The sequence below is a fragment of the Cydia pomonella genome, chromosome 1 (genome assembly GCF_033807575.1).
Source record: "Cydia pomonella isolate Wapato2018A chromosome 1, ilCydPomo1, whole genome shotgun sequence".
In the NCBI taxonomy this organism is placed as follows: Eukaryota; Metazoa; Arthropoda; class Insecta; order Lepidoptera; family Tortricidae; genus Cydia; species Cydia pomonella.
In genome coordinates, this window is record NC_084703.1 from 31,237,525 (window position 1) to 31,254,349 (window position 16,825).

The 16,825-nt window shown below is 36.3% G+C and overlaps 1 protein-coding gene across 1 annotated transcript; it reads left to right on the forward strand.

Moving 5' to 3' along the window:
- The first annotated feature begins 4,194 nt into the window (after positions 1–4,194).
- On the forward strand, positions 4,195–16,562 carry LOC133528458 (HIG1 domain family member 1C-like). The gene is made up of 3 exons (XM_061865855.1): positions 4,195–4,387; positions 4,492–4,589; positions 13,746–16,562. The coding sequence occupies exons 2-3, from the start codon at positions 4,496–4,498 to the stop codon at positions 13,937–13,939; spliced, it is 288 nt and encodes a 95-aa protein (XP_061721839.1). The 5' UTR covers positions 4,195–4,387; positions 4,492–4,495; the 3' UTR covers positions 13,940–16,562.
- Positions 16,563–16,825: the final 263 nt, after the last annotated feature.

The following is a 16,825-nucleotide window of genomic DNA, read 5'->3' on the forward strand; positions in this document are numbered from 1 at the left end:
ATAAACTCCAGTCGGCTAACTACTCCTGAAGGCAAATTTGTCACTCAGTTATCATTCTTGTTATAAGTACTTTGTTCCTATACGAGTATATATATGATATGTAAACATAATCAAATTTAGTTAATTTACTTTAGAAATCTAAGCGATTATTAGTTTTAATGGTTTTATAGTAAATATTCAAAGTTATTTATTACCTATATTATAAAAAAATATTTTGTTACTTTTTTACGTTTTATGTAACTTATTTAAGGTATAATTTAAAAAAAAAACAACTATTAACGGTCATAGCAATCAATCTTAAATGCCTTTCTACTAGTAGGAGTGGTTTGAGTCAGCTTACTCTACTAGTTTTGCGGTATAATTGCTAGTCCTGGACTTAAATTTTTTTTAGAGATAAGTACCTAACCTATTTTGAAGAACAATATTTATATTATTTATAAATCTAAGGCTTTACGATGCAATTGTTGGGACCACAATTATACATAAATTATGTAGTCTGGCAATAGCAAACCAATTTTTTCAGTAGAAGTCGTCAAATTTGAACAAAGTAGGCGCGAGGGTCCGATTTCCCGTACATAATTTGAATATTGCGCCTTTTTCTACCGACGTATTGGTTTGCTAAACCATATTTTTATATTTCTAATTGGTGTTCTAGCAGATAAGATTGAAACAAAAAACTGGAAAAAAATGATACATAGTTAACAGTCAGGACATGGGCGAGTGTACTAGCAAAAATAATAACGGCCTCCTAATTTAAGTATGGATGTCGTCGAAGAATACCAATTTCTACAAGCTTTGCTTATGTTTGGGTTTAGGTTGATCTGCGTAAGATAGTCTCTAAATATAAGACCGCCTGTTGTCACCTCTGTTTTCATGTATTATCTATGTCTCCCTGTAAATGTTATTTTGAGGTAGTGCAATAAAGAGGATTTGTATTGTTTTGTATTGTATAAAATATCAAAAATATAAATAGTTAACAGATCGTAAATTAAAATTACAAAACTGATAACTTGTGTGAAAAAATGTTGTTTAGTTATAAAGATGAACTGTTTGTATTTTCTTAAATAAATTATATATATATATATTTTTTTTTACGGTTTTGTAACAAAAGTATTTTGCAGTTTTGTTTCGGTAGTAAAGCCAACAAAGGTTTCCCCTAGACGTGTGCGCCGCGCCGGGGCGCCGCCGCCGCCGGGTTTTTTTGCCACGCCGCCGCCGCCGATAAATGATCGGCGTGACCTTGAGTGTTGTTAATTAGCTATTGCAAGTTGGTATTTGGATTACAATTTAGATTTTTTTTGTATTATATATGTTACAGTTGTTGAATACATCAATTATTAATTAAATGAAGCCAGTTGTACAAAGTATTTGACACACCAATAAAATTACTGATTAGAATCCTCAGTATTCAGCGTCAAGAAAGATGAGGGAGCGATATAGGAAGTAGGTTTTTTCTCTGTTAATTATGAATTCACATTTAACTATTCATTAGAATTTTTATGCCCTCACTTCACACATCAAGGTAGAATGTTTCGTCATGAAATGCTTACAATTAATTAAGCAACGAAAACACAGGGCTCATGTACCATGGGATCTCAAGATGCAACAGAAAAGCAAAACTAACTAGCGCGCGATTAATGACGTGACATTTTCTTTTCACACGGTGCTATCGTTACAGTCACCTGGGCCTTTCAATTAACCAAACATGCATTTTTGTGGTAGTTATAAGCCCTTTCCATAATGGGCCATCTAACATGAACGGTAATGTGACTCGGTACAAAAGTTCTTGTAGCAAACTGTGCTACTATTTTCACCCGGTTGATGGGAATAACAAAAAGAAATACATAGAAATGCTTTAAGATCAACCATGCTAAGAGTAAATGGTGCAATCCTCCTCAGCAATGTGTAAATGGTGCTTGTACGACAAGAAAACCAAGGGAAGCCTTAGCAGTTCACTATATTCAGTAAATTTCAAAGATATTTTAGATTATATTTTGTTAAACTACCTCAGTTTTAATACGATAAGGCATGGAAATCATGAGAAAACGGAGAGTTACAGTTAGGATCGAAGGTCATTGGGACCAGGTTGAGGTAAACCCTTAATACAAGCCAGTTACAAGGGAAATTAAGTTATTATACCTATCCTACATTCATTTACTAAGCCTATTTTACTCACAGCCTATTCAAAACCATACGTAGTTCACTTATATAGCGCCCTGGATTGATCAAATTTTCAATAAAAACAACAAATAGATGATCTTTCTTTAGAAACCTGTAAGTCAAGGTCACGCCGATTTCACGCCGAAAACACGCCGCCGTCGCCGATTTTTTGGGAAGCGCCGTCGCCGATCGTTTTTAAATCGGCGCACACGTCTAGTTTCCCCTATGTATCTCCAGTCAGTCAATCGTACCAAAAGTGCCAAATTGTTGGTGTTTCTTAAGAAATGTTACGGCCTGGATGCTAGCCCCAAATCGCATAGAAACAGGGGCAACCTGTGCTGGCTCCATCTATAACAACCTTTTGCCTTCCCCATTGAAATACTATTAATTTAACGAAGGCCGGCTTCCGCCATCTAGTTGTGTGGCACTTATCTAGATTCCATGTACAGTCAGCAATACTATTCGCTTAGCACCTTTAACTTCAAATTTCTATGCAGGGGGGGAGGAGGTACCTTTTCTCTGCAGCTGACTGTACGATAGGTGAGAGATACAGAAGGTGAGGTAGATTTAAAATATGGGGAAGCTTCTCTGCCTCCTGTTAGGAGCCATCTTATAGGGCCAATTAGATCCACACGTTGCAACAGGCCCTAGCTAGATTTTTTTTCCGTCTCACCGAAATATCAGGACTAAGGTAAGTAAGGTATACTAATAAATTATTACTTCTTTATGTCTCTGTTTCGATGTGTAATTAATAATTGAAATAATCTCAACAAGCACGCTCTGACTCAGTCATGCTGACTGTCAAGTCCGCATCTAATAATTAGATAGCAACGGCCAAATAGTAACACACTTTCTATTTCACACTGACTTTAAAATTTCCTTCAGAGCTTTAGTGCAGTAGACCACGGCGGATCCTTCACTCCAAAATTTTTAAATTGCCACTTTTTTTTTCTTCTAACAAAATTTCAATCTAGTGATATTGCGCCAATAAATTGGATGCCTGGGGGCCTACCGCGAAAACTGAAATTCGCAAATTGCGGGGATCTTTCTCTTTTACTCTTAGTAAGACGTAATCAGTGACAGAGAAAAATGCCCGTAATTGACGAATTTCGACTTTCCCGGTAGCCGCCCTGCAGCCCTGGGCTATAACCGCGAAAACCAAAGTTCGTCAATTGCGGGCAGTTTTCTCTGTCACTCTAATTGCGTCTTAGTGAGAGTAAAAGAGAAAGATCCCCGCAATTTGCGAATTTCGGTTTTCGCGGTAGGCCCCCTGAGGCTGCCACTTACTACCGTACTGCAGCCCGTCCGTCTACTAGATTCTATCCTACATGGAGAACAAAGAATACAATACTCACGGAGACGCGGCCAGCCAGACACATTGTCGCACTCACAAAATACGAGCGTATCTGACCGATTTAAATGATCATGACCTGTACCTAAATATATAACTTTTAATAAAAATGTATGCACATCCTAAGAACTTCGTATGTAAACGTACAATGTACATCTTCTGATTGTTTGGTTAGGTCCAAGTAAGGTCATTCATCATTAAGCCATTGCGTGAAAAATTAAATAAACATTTTCACTGAACGCATGCTTTATTTTTCCCACTGAACGCTTGCGTTCATTCCAATTAGTGTTGTGACATACAATTTTACCGAAGTGGTAGAACAGGGTGCAAAAATAGGTAGAAATGGGTGGTTTCAAAATGAAAAACAGGTAGATGTACCACTCAATAGCAAGTACATTTTTATGATTTAAAATGTGTATAAAAAATTTCAAATTATTTATTAGTCTTTAATATTGTATTTGTTAGTACACGTGTTTATTAAAGAAATCGAAACAAAAATGAGGATTTCCATTGTTTGTAGGTAATGAATCTGCTTGTAGTGCTGTTTCTTTGGCAAGTTTTCATTACATCGAATCTAAATTCGGTAGAAATTAAGTATTGTTCCATCACATGTATTGAGAATTACTTACAATTGTACCATTTTGAAAAATAGGTAGAGTCAGGCCGAGGGAGGTAGATAGGTAGAACGCAGTCAAAATAGGCAGATCTACCCAAAAGTTGATAGATATGACAACACTGATTCCAATGTCAAAAAATGACGTAACGTAACATACTGACTGGTCTAACCTTGACCATAGATAGATTTGTAGTGATGCAATGTAAAGATTTTTTTTAATATTATATAAATTACCTGCCAGTCCGCAAGTTCATAATTAGGTAAGTTTGTTTACACGCTGGAACTATCCAGTATTTAATTTGAAGTGAATATATTGTAATAGGAGCAAAAAAATGTTTTACGTTAACTCTTTTATTTATTACAGAATCATGGCAAACTCACGCCCTGTTTTCAATTATAATGATGAATCTCAGTCGGAGAAATTGGCCAGGAAGTCTAAGGATTCTCCCTTCATGATTATAGGTAAAGTTCTTCAAAAACACTCATGTTCATCTTAAAAATAAACTCAAGTCATTAACATTATTATTTTTAGAATTCCGTACCCAAAGGGTAAAAACGAGACCATATTACAAAGATTCCACTGTCCGTTTGTCTGTCTGTCTGTCACCAGGATGTATCTCATGAACCGTGATACTGACAGATGATGTATTTCTGTTGCCGCTGTAATAACAAATATTAAAAACAGAATAAAATAAATATTTAAGTGGGGCTCCCATACAGCAAATGTGATTCTTTTTCCATTTTTTGTCCAGTCCTTCGTAGGAACTTTGAATAACCAGATTATAATTATTCTGTCTTTCTAATAGGGTCATTGGGCTAGTTTTGTCCACTTTGAAAAATCATAATACTATCTTGCTGGACAAATTTGGACTTATTGCAATCCTTAATGTCTAAACAATAGATATATCTACATAAAAAAATATATTTCGCAAGTAGCAAATAAATTCCGCAACAAGCTTCGTCGAGTAGCAAATTAAAATAAAATATACCTATTAGTTGCTACTCCGTCAAGTGGACTAGAGCTGGACAGAAACTAGTACAATGACCCTATGTAGAAGGTTGGTAGCTTTGTTTAGGGCACTATCTAATTGAGGTATGTACTTTTTACTTGTAGAGCATAAAAACAATCCATTACAAATCTATATCCGCACAGTAGTCAACCTCAATAGGGGACCCGAACCACCTGAGCCAAGTGGTAGACCTGGGTCCTATTTTGCATAATAAAATTCAAGCTATAGGCTTTTATTATGCAATAGGCCACTGCTAATATTATTTTATCATTAGAAGGGTGTGTTTTCTCAAGTGAAGTATCAAACTTATCAATTTACAGGTATTTAGTAATAGTAGTAGTAATAAAGTAACCTTGAAAAAATATAAGTACCTCTAGTCTATTCAGGTACTTTTAGTAAAATTATAAATGAGATAGTAGAATTATGAAAACAAAAATAAGGTCAATGTGTCTAATTCTGTCATGTTTTTGAGGTAGTTCAAAACAGGTAGATGGAATTTCCCGTAAAAAAAATTATTCTGTCTTATAAGATTTTTCTGCAACATAAAGAAGTTTTTTTTAGTCTGCTAGATGAAACTAAACATGCATATTTCTATCACATATGTGCATTCAAACATTTAACATAATATTCTCAATATGAGCTATCAGCAGTAATGTATTTTGCTTTATCAACTGAGTCGGCAGCAGCTTACTGTGCTTAGATTCAACGCAGGTGCGTATATGACGGCATAGTCCGGTAGACGGAACTAGTCACATTAACCTTAGTACAATAACATGTAATCTATTCTAAATACCACTACATATATTATACACTGTAAAAAAAAATGCCTTGTCATTTATTTCTTTTGTGATTGTAATTTGAATTTTATTAGATTTTTTTTTTAACTTTGTACACTAATATCTTTGTGCGTACGTAATTTTTATGTAAAATGGATCATATGTTATCATTGTTATCTGCAATAAAACGAATTGAATTGAATATATAATACACTATAACCAAAGAGAATTGATTGTAATAGCGAGGTAAAGTCTATGAAAAAAACGTTACTGAATTGTCAAACAATGTAAAGAGAAGGAGCCCCAATTTCCTTACCTGCCAAATTCGAAATCGAATAGGAAAAACACGAAATTGTCTTTTATTTTACACATCTGATTCAGGCGCGGATACAAGATTTGGCTTAGGGGGGGGCCATTTTGAGAAAATCATATATTTTTGCACAGAAAATAAAATTTACTCAATTTAGTAATGTGAGAGCCAGGGTTTTAGGGGGGGGCCATTGCCCCTATGGCCCCCCCTTGTATCCGCGTCTGATCTGATTCAATCAATGTATCTTTGCTATAACTTAGATATAGAAAAAATAAGAAACATTAATATGTAATGAAAATACATCGGGGTTTTTGGTGCAGGAATGTTTTACACTAGCCAAAAAACAGGTATAAACTATAAAAACCAATATTATTTTAATATTTCTAAGCGCTTTTGAAGTTTACTGTCTATTTTTAATTCATAGTTTGGTAATTATTTTACAATAAACAAAGTTCCCCGATGTATGGTAATAAACAGACAGGAATCCGCGGGGCAAAATTGTTTGACAAGTAGGGAGTTCCTGTATCGATAAACTCAGCCGCATTCGAGGGGAGTCAGTATTGTCAAACTGGTCTAACTTGACAGACATTCAGACGTACTCTCAGAGTAAACAACAATTGAAGCGAATAACTATCGATGCTAGTTCTATATACTAGTGATCACTCAAGGGTTTGCTTGTAAAAATATGTTTTTATTAATAGTAAAATTAATGTACTCTTCTTCGGTTTTATTTTATTTTATTTAATCCATTACTGTTTTTAATATATGTGAATGATTTGCCACTAGTACGAGGGCTGCTATTTATATATCCGGAAACCGGGATTACAATCTTCTTAAATAGTATATGACCTCCATGGTAAAATTTGAACTTTTTTAAGTACTAGCCGGTATATTTTTTTTGTTTCTTATTAACGCTAGTGTTTTGTTTTTGACGGGTTTTAAATGTCATCTCGCTGCAAGAATGGAACTTACTCGTGAAAATATTCGTGCTATGATTTATTATGATTTTCGGCGTGGTTTAACGCAACAACAGTGCATAGATTAACTAACTTCAACTTTTGGTGATGAAGCTCCATCTAAAACTACTGTGTATCACTGGTTTAGTGAGTTCAATCGTGGACGTAGTATGCTTACGGACGAAGTTAAGGCAGGTCGCCCGAAATCGGTCGTTGTACCACAAAATATTGAGGCTGTGCGAAAACTTATAATGGACGACCGACATGTTACGTACCGCGAGATAGAGGCGACTCTGGGTATTTCTATGACTAGCATTAATAGCATATTACATGATCATTTAGCTGTAAAAAAAAATTGTTTGCGTTGGATACCGCACAACATAACTAAGGAGCAAAAAGATGCTCGCGTCGAAAGGTGCAATAAAATGTTAAAAAAATATAACCGTGGTGACTCAAAGGCCGTTTATAACATCTATACAGGTGACGAACCCTGGATCTATGCATACGATCCCGAAACGAAGCAACAATCAACGGTATGGGTGTTTTAAAATGAGCCGAACCCTACGAAAGTTACTCCTGCAAAAAGTACATTGAAACGAATGGTGGCCTGCTTCTTTGGTATTAATGGCCATGTAGCTTCAGTGCCACTAGAAAACCGTAAAACGGTTAATTCAGATTGGTACACGACCATTTGCTTACCGGAAGTATTTGAACAAATTCTAACTAACCAGCGACGAAGAATCATTCTTCATCATGACAATGCCAGCTGTCATACGTCACGCGAAGCAACTCTATTTTTGGAAGGTCAAAATGTGGAATTAACGGGTCATCCGCCGTACAGCCCTGACTTGGCACCCAATGATTTTTATTTATTTCCCAATATAAAAAATAAATTACGCGGTCAACGATTTTCGACCGCTGAAGATGCTGTCGACGCATTCAAACAACACGTTATGGAGGTACCTCAGGCGGAGTGGCAGAAGTGCTTCAAAAATTGGTTCACACAAATGCAAAAGTGCATAGATCATCAAGGGGAATACTTTGAAAAACAATAAAACCATTTTCAGCCGTGTACGTTTGTTTGTTTTTTTGTTTCCGGATATATAAGTAGCAACCCTCGTAACGCACCATCATTGCACCCTTTTTGCTTTAAAGTATTCGCAATAAAGTATTCATTCATTCATAATCGTTATTGCACATAAGAAAACACACTGTACAATAGGCGAACTTAATGCCGTAAGGCATTCTCTACCAGTCAACCTTTAGGCAAAGCAGATAAGTTGTAGGCGGTGTAAAAATATGAGTTATAGATGATACCATTAGGTAAATGTACGAACACAATACAATCATAAGAAATACACAAACATAAACATACATATATAATATTGATACAAATACATTCGGTATACATTCCAGTTCGGTGAGATGGTATAGACAGAGATAGATTGCCAGAAGAGCGAAGCTGGCGGACATGAGAGACACCATAGTAATGGAAGAAAGATTTTAAATATTCGGGGGACTGAGGGTCGTTAAGAACAGAAAAGAGGGTGCAGAGCATGCGAATATTGCGCCGAATACGAATAGGAAACCAGCCAAGTTTTGAGCGGAATGAGGAGACATGATCGTATTTGCGGAGACAAAAAACAAAACGAATACAAAATATTCATTATACAATCTAATTTGTCCAAGGGCTCCTCATTTAAGTCCGGATAACACACATCACCATAGTCGATTATTGATAAGATTAATGTTTGTACTAGTAATATTTTGGTTTTAATAGGTAAAACAGTGTTTAAGTCTGGTGAGAGCAAGAAGGGAACCAGTAACTTTGCGGCTTATTTCAGCTATCTGTGTCTTCCAGCTCAGGGTACTATCGAGATAGGCACCCAAGTCTTTTACACTTTGGCTGTAGGGAATAGGCGTGCCATTAAAGTATACAGGAGGTATAAATTCGAGTTTAAGGAGCTGTCGGGCGCCGTCTATGACAATGGCCTGACACTTGGAGGGGTTAACGAATAGACCGAACTTCTGAGACCAATGTTGGATGTGTATGAGATCCAGATTTAACTTATCAATGGTGGCAGTAAGGTCAGCAATGTTACACCGGTCATAGAGTTGCAGGTCGTCGGCGTAGAGATGGTACGAGCAGCGAAGGTCCAGAGTTATAAAATTGACAAAGATAGAAAACAATAGGGGTGAAAGAATACCTCCTGCTATCAGTGGCTAAGTCACACCATTCGGACAAAGTGCGGTCGACACGTACGGCTTGCTGACGTCCACAAAGATACGCCGAGAACCAAATTAAGCCACAAGGCGACACGTTGAGGTGCTCAAGTAGTGCAAGGAAAACGTCATGGTCGACAGTATTGAAAGCATTTGAGAAGTCAACGAGGATAAGTACTGTGACCATTTGGTTCTCCATGCCCCGCCTGATGTCCTCGGTCACTTTGAGCGGCGCGGTACAGGTGCTATGTGAGATGAGACAGACGTGAGAAGTGCATGACGGTCTTCTTAGATTTAAAAAAGGCCTTCGACACTGTCTCTCTCCCCATCCTTTTACATAAATTGGAAAAAGTTGGAGTAAGAGGAACCCCACTGGCTCTATTCGAAGACTACCTTAAAAACAGAAGTCAGCAAACTAAATTAGAAAATTATATAAGTGTAGCCAAAGAAGTGACCTATGGTGTTCCTCAAGGTAGCGTACTCGGTCCGACGCTTTTTCTCATTTATATTATATCAATGATTTGTGTAATATTCAATTAAAAAATGCTAAAATTTACTCTTATGCCGATGACACAGCTGTTACTTTTACTGGTAAAACATGGGATGATGTTAGAGCTAACGCTGAGGAGGGATTAAAAGGTAACGACCACCAAATATCTAGGTATATTTCTAGACCAGCGCCTCTCCTGGTATCCACACCTCGAACATGTTTCTGGACGACTACGTAAACTGACTTGGATTTTCAAAACATTAAGAGAGGTTGTGCCAAGAACGAACTCTGAATCAAAGATATCCAGTAGAGACCTTTTAAAAGAAAGGGTGTAGCAGGATAGCCTAGGAAAAATTGCCCCCAGCGATTTTGGGCCGAAACTGTAATCAAACGATGCCTTTTGGGGAGGTTATACTCTGCACAAAGTTTCATCCCTCTGTTACCCCCTGGGGGTGAAAAACACCCGATTAACCCCAAAACTGTTTTAATTATTTTTTCCTAAACTATGAAAGTGACGAATTTCAAATTTCGTACAAATATTAATAAGACTAAAAGCTATGTGCTAAAAAAATATTAACCCCCTAACCATTGAAATTCTTGTAAAAAAAACAAAAATAAAAAAAGAATCAACCTGTATATCAAGTTTGGCTCATGGTACCACACCATTTTTTTTTTTCAAAAATGAACCAGTTTATATTCTACATGATACAAAAGTTTCATGGACCTACTTCAGAAGGAACATTGCGAAATTAATATGTATTGGCTCTTTGGTGCGTACTATTCATTGAACTCCCACTAAGAGCCTTGCATTATTAATAAACAATGGCTTGCGATCGGACCGCTGGCGCTGCTCGTGCCCGATTTGAAAAAGGTGGGGATAAAGAAGTATGAATCAAACTCATTTGTATTTATAAAAACATTTTTAGGGTTCCGTAGTCAACTAGGAACCCTTATAGTTTCGCCATGTCCGCCTGCCTGTCTGTCTGTCTGTCTGTCCGAGGCTTTGCTCCGTGATCGCTAGTGCTAGAATGCTGAAATTTGGCATGGATATATAAACCAATAAAGCCGACAAAGTCGTACAATAAAATCTAAAAATTTAATTTTTTTGAGGGTACCTCCCCTACACGTAAAGTGGGGGTGTATTTTTGTATTTTGCTTGAATATATACGGAGATAATCGCTCCGAAAGAAAAAAAAATGTGCCCCCCCCCCCCTCCTCTAACTTTTGAACTATAGGTCCAAAAAAAATTAAAAAAATCGTGGAAGAAGAGCTTAAAAAAAAACATTAAATGAAAACTATAGCGGACATGATCAGTTTAGCTATTTTTGAGTTATCGCAAAAAGTTTCCCCTTCATAGTAAAAAGACATACTTTAATTAGGTACTGATTATGCAAATTTGCCTATTTGTTTAACTCACGTGAAAGGTACCGTTTCATCCCTTGGTTAACAATTTACTATACTTTAAGCTCCAGTTTAGCTTATTGTGACGGAAGAGTAACTACGGAACCCTACACTGAGCGTGGCCCGACATGCTCTTGGCCGGTTTTTTTAAATTATTTTGTTTTCGGGTCCGAGACGTCGCGTATGAAGCATGATACGAGTATAATGATTAGTAGCTACGAAATAGTACGTTTATTTTAATTTCGCAATGTTCCTTCTGGAGTAGGTCCATGAAACTTTTATATAATATAGAATATAAATTGGTACATTTTTGAAAAAAAAATGGTGTGTGTACCATGAGCCAAACTTGAGATCCATGTACAAATGAGTTTGATTCATACTTCTTTATCCCCGCCTTTTTCAAATCGGGCACGAGCAGCGGTCCGATCGCAAGCCATTGTTTATTAATAATGCAAGGCTCTTAGTGGGAGTTCAATGAATAGTACGCACCAAAGAGCCAATACATATTAATTTCGCAATGTTCCTTCTGGAATAGGTCCATGAAACTTTTGTATCATGTAGAATATAAACTGGTTCATTTTTGAAAAAAAAAATGGTGTGGTACCATGAGCCAAACTTGATATACAGGTTGATTCTTTTTTTATTTTGTTTTTTTTACAAGAATTTCAATGGTTAGGGGGTTAATATTTTTTTAGCACATAGCTTTTAGTCTTATTAATATTTGTACGAAATTTGAAATTCGTCACTTTCATAGTTTAGGAAAAAATAATTAAAACAGTTTTGGGGTTAATCGGGTTTTTTTCACCCCCAGGGGGTAACAGAGGGATGAAACTTTGTGCAGAGTATAACCTCCCCAAAAGGCATCGTTTGATTACAGTTTCGGCCCAAAATCGCTGGGGGCAATTTTTCCTAGGCTATCCTGCTACACCCTTTATATAACTTTGGTTCAACCAGTATTGAGATATTGCATACCGGTTTGGGGAGGGGCAGCAAAAACCAAATATATTCAGGTAGAACGATCACAGCGTGGCTTGATTAAAGTAATGTATTTTAAAAAACGAAGATTCTCCACAGAAAGACTGTACACCATATCTAACCTCCTAACTGTTAGGCAACTATATACAATAATGTCCACAGTTTTAAAAGTACATAGATCCTTGCCATATGATTCTAGTACAGAAAATAGAAGAAGGAAAGATGTTGTTGTGAATAATAAGACTAAAACCATATTTGCAAGAAGACAATTTTACAAATTATCAAATCACCTGTATAATGTAATAAATAGGTATCTCAACATATATGGAAAAAATTACCATCACTGTAAAACAGTTATTCCAAAATGGCTTCAGGCAAAAAATTATCATGAGACGGAGCAACTACTCCAACTGTAAAGAATGTATTCCCAAGCGCACGCACGCTTACACACACATACACACACACACACACACACACATGAACACACTCCTATCCTAAACATTAAAAATATATGTAATAAATATATATAAATACCTAAAAAAAAAAAGATTTTCTGTAATTTTGTAATATAATGTAACTACAAGTAATTACGGTTGTGGAAGAGCGGGACGTCTCAACACAGGCTTTGTAAGCCTAAAGAGAGGCCCCAGCAAATGCTTACTATATGTCTGTAAATAGATAATAAAGATATTTTTCATTTTTTCATTTTCGTTTTTCATTGTGTCCCGGTCGAAAACCAGACTGAAAGGGGCTTAGAAGTTTGTGTGAGAGAATAAACCTTGACAGCTGTTTATGAGCCGCCGCTTCAGCGATTTTCGACATAAAAGGGAGTATAGAAATAGGTCGGAAATGACTAACCAACGAGGGATTATTTGTTTTCGGCAGAGGTATGACAAACGCTTTGCGCCAAAGTGACGGAAATTCGCCGTTAGAGAGTGAGAAGTTAATAATATCAGTCAGTATAGGAAGCACGCAGTCAAGTTTTTAAGACTAGACAAGATAATTTTATAATTTTACTCCTTTAATTTTAGACGCTTAATACCCGAAAATACGGAACAAATTCTGGTCGTTTACTTTAACAATAGTAAATAGGACATTCACGAAAAACGAAAAAAATTGGGATGAGTAAAATTATAAAATTGTCTTGTCTCAAAAACGAAGAAGAGTACATTGAGTTATCATTTAATGATTATTTTTACTCTTAATAAAAACGTATTTTTACAAGCAAACTGTTGAGTGATCACTAGTATATAGAACTAGCATCGATTGTCGAGCTTATCAATGCAGGAACTCCCTACTTGTCAAAAAATTTTGCCCCACGGATTCCTATGTCTGGTACTGAACATTAACATTTTTGGGAATAGTTCAAATTTTTGCTGTCTTCTAAATATTTTTTCCATTTGTATATTCTCTCTCAATCAGTTTGTAATTTTAATTGATTTTGCATTCATTAACTTGTGTTTTTTTATGTTGCTAGGTATCTTAGGACTGATTGGCGTTTGTGGCGTGGGGGCTTATAAATTCAAAACTCGAGGTAAAATGAGTACAAGTGTATTCCTCATGCAGTTGCGAGTAGCCGCCCAGGGGACCGTGGTGTCTTGTCTGACCATAGGTGTGGCATACACATTAGCCAAGCAACATCTATTTAAGGATACTAAAAAAGATGAATAAATACAAACAAACATTGCTAAGCTTTCCTTGTTAGTTTAGACTGTGGACTTAACAACTAGATGGCTATTCATAAAATCAGTTTTGTAACAAGTAACTGTCTATTTGTTTTGTGACACACTTTTATTGCTGAATGTACTTCTTATTTGTATGTCTGATGGGTCGAGTACCGGTATTTCCTTCATACAATTAACCGGTTAATGATTTCGGTTAATCGTAAACCGTGACTTTTTTGTTCTTTAAATCATTCATTTTATAGATTGAGGCTAATAAACACACATATTAAAATAAAAATAGAAAGGTGTTAAGTATTTCAGAAAGATATTCCAAAAATGTTAAATACCGGTTACGACTCCTGCTTCTAATAAGCCTTAACTCGTTGTGTTTGTGTTTTTCATTGAGGAGTTCCTTTGGCTACCTTCCGACTGTATGTATAGTCTTCAGATCAACTCCATGGTAGCATATTATTGTATTGTAACCAGCATTATAATAGTACTCCAAATTTCAATTGAATGAGATACCGGGAACTGGTTCCATTTTTTGTTACAGGATTTGAAGCACAGATACACAGCTAAATAACAAATGCTAGGGATATATTATACACCCACTTTTTATAGGACAATAAATCTAAATGAATTTATTATTGACATACAAATCATCTATGGCACAAGAATGAGTTGTTACAATGGGGTTGGCCGGTCGAAGTATTAAACAGATGGCGCCATCATAGCTTGCCCTGTCAATCCCTAGAATTGTGTCAAATTCTTGTTTTTTTTGTGGAATTTTGTGACCTGGATTCCAGTACTTTAAGCCAAATCTCATAGAACAAAACTAGAGACAGGGGCAAGCTATGATGGCGCCATCTATGCAAACCTTTGACAGTTGCCAACCCCATTCAGTTGTTCCTTTAGTTTGTACCTAATCCTACAGTCTGTTGTACACCTGTTACTCGAGTTTTGTTGTAGATCTGAATGAAACAGTACTAGAATAATTAGCTAGTATTTAAGGCGTTATTGTTTTTGTTACATTATACTTACGTTATGTGGCATAATTAACTGTATAGAATGTCATTTGAAACAAAATGTAGATATACAAATGAGATGTTCCAAATTTCCTAGAAAATTTTCAAGCAATATTTTAGAATATTATTCAATGGTCATCATTCACATTACGCATTTGAAAATAATAATAACTTTTGGCAATTGAATGCACTTGACCAAGAATTTCAATAGTTTTGACCTATATCCAAAAACTAAAATGGCCGGTAGTTTGGAGTGTGACAGTGTGTATTGATATTATGAAGTTTTCTCTGAGCTGTAACTTAGGATGTACAAATACACATTGGACCAAGAAATTGGACAGGTGGAATACCACCCTAAGGGCATGCTCCTGATTCTATCAAATTCCGGATTTTCATATTAAATTCCCGTTCATCCAGTACCTGGAGCATACCGTAGCTGTAACATCATCTGACCATGATTACCATGTGGGAAGGAAGATTCTTTCCCATGACCAGGTTCCCTTGGCCTAGTCGAAAAATTAATTGCACAAACTTAATTTAAATATGTCAGATCATTTTACCCAGACAGGCAAGGAGAGGACTGTATCCAATATCTTTTTTTAATTGATTCCAGCAAAATTTCAAACTTTAATCATTTCAATTTTGAACCAAATTATATGGGGCTTTGACGTTTTGTAGCCTTAATTGCAATGTACCTATTTATTTTGGTGAACTCAAATACCTAACATAAACAATGTTGTTATTGTGTAGATTAACTGTGATGATCTAGATTAAAGTTACTTAATTAGTGATCTGTTTTTCGATTAAAATGGGTCTATGTGATTAAATACTAGTCCTTTAGATATAAGAAATCTCGATCACTGATCTCTTCTATGAATAAAGTGACCGTGAAATTTATTTGACCATTGTAAATCCACCTTTGAAAACACCTATTCGGTAGGTGGTTAAATTAAAACTTGAGCTCATGTAATGCTGCTAAACTCCTTTTTGAGGTTGTAACTTGTGTGTGTGAGGGCACATCAATACGCAGTTATGGCTGCAACCACGGTGGCGGTAGTCCTTAACCTTTTAACCGCCACATTCGGCTTTGGCCGTCATCGGAATGTCTTGCCAACGACGGCTACAGCAGACAGCTTCGCCAATGCAATAGGGACTTCCGCGGGACTTCATAAAGTTCAGTTTTCTTTGCCGTCTGGTGTTCAAAAGGTTAACCTCCGCGGTTTCGACCAAGAGTGTATGTCGTCTAAGGCACCTCCTTCTAACGCATCTTATCTTATTTATTTTGACCTCATAACTAAAATATTGGTCTAAAATAGTCAAATCAAGGCCATGCATACATTGCGCTCGACCAAATGTATGAACGGCCTTGATTTGCTGCTCGCCGCTTCGCCGTCACGTGCGTCCAGGCCGTGCCTAAGCGTAGACATAGTAACTCTCCTCCAAAAAACGTGCTGAGCGAAACTAAAGAAAGAAGTAGGTCCCCTGATTATGACAAGTTGACATCTGTAAAAAACAACTCATTTTGAACCTGTTACGGTTTACATGTTAATGTCACCCTTAATTTGTAAATGAACAAATATAGATTGGATGATTGAAACCAAATAATTGTGTATTAATTCTTAACTGCCTCATTCATTTAGATAGTGTATACCTAATGCTGATCCGGTAAAAAACAACCACTGAAGTATTTCATGCGTATTCTCTGCTGCTGCGTGTTGTCTAGCGTCTCTAGCAATCCCTCCCACAAACTTAATTTTATTTTATCATGATTTTATCCTGTATGAAGCTGAGGCCTAATATGTACCATCGTTACTTACCAACCCAGAAATGTACAGAAAATTGACAAGTTGGTGAAATTGAGTTGGAAA

What these genes read in the sequence shown, in the direction of transcription:
- LOC133528458 (XM_061865855.1), top strand. Translation starts at nt 4,496, where the DNA reads ATGGCAAACTCACGCCCTGTTTTCAATTATAATGATGAATCTCAGTCG. An exon ending in TTCTCCCTTCATGATTATAG is followed by an intron (nt 4,590 to 13,745) that starts GTAAAGTTCTTC and finishes TTATGTTGCTAG; the next exon opens with GTATCTTAGGACTGATTGGC.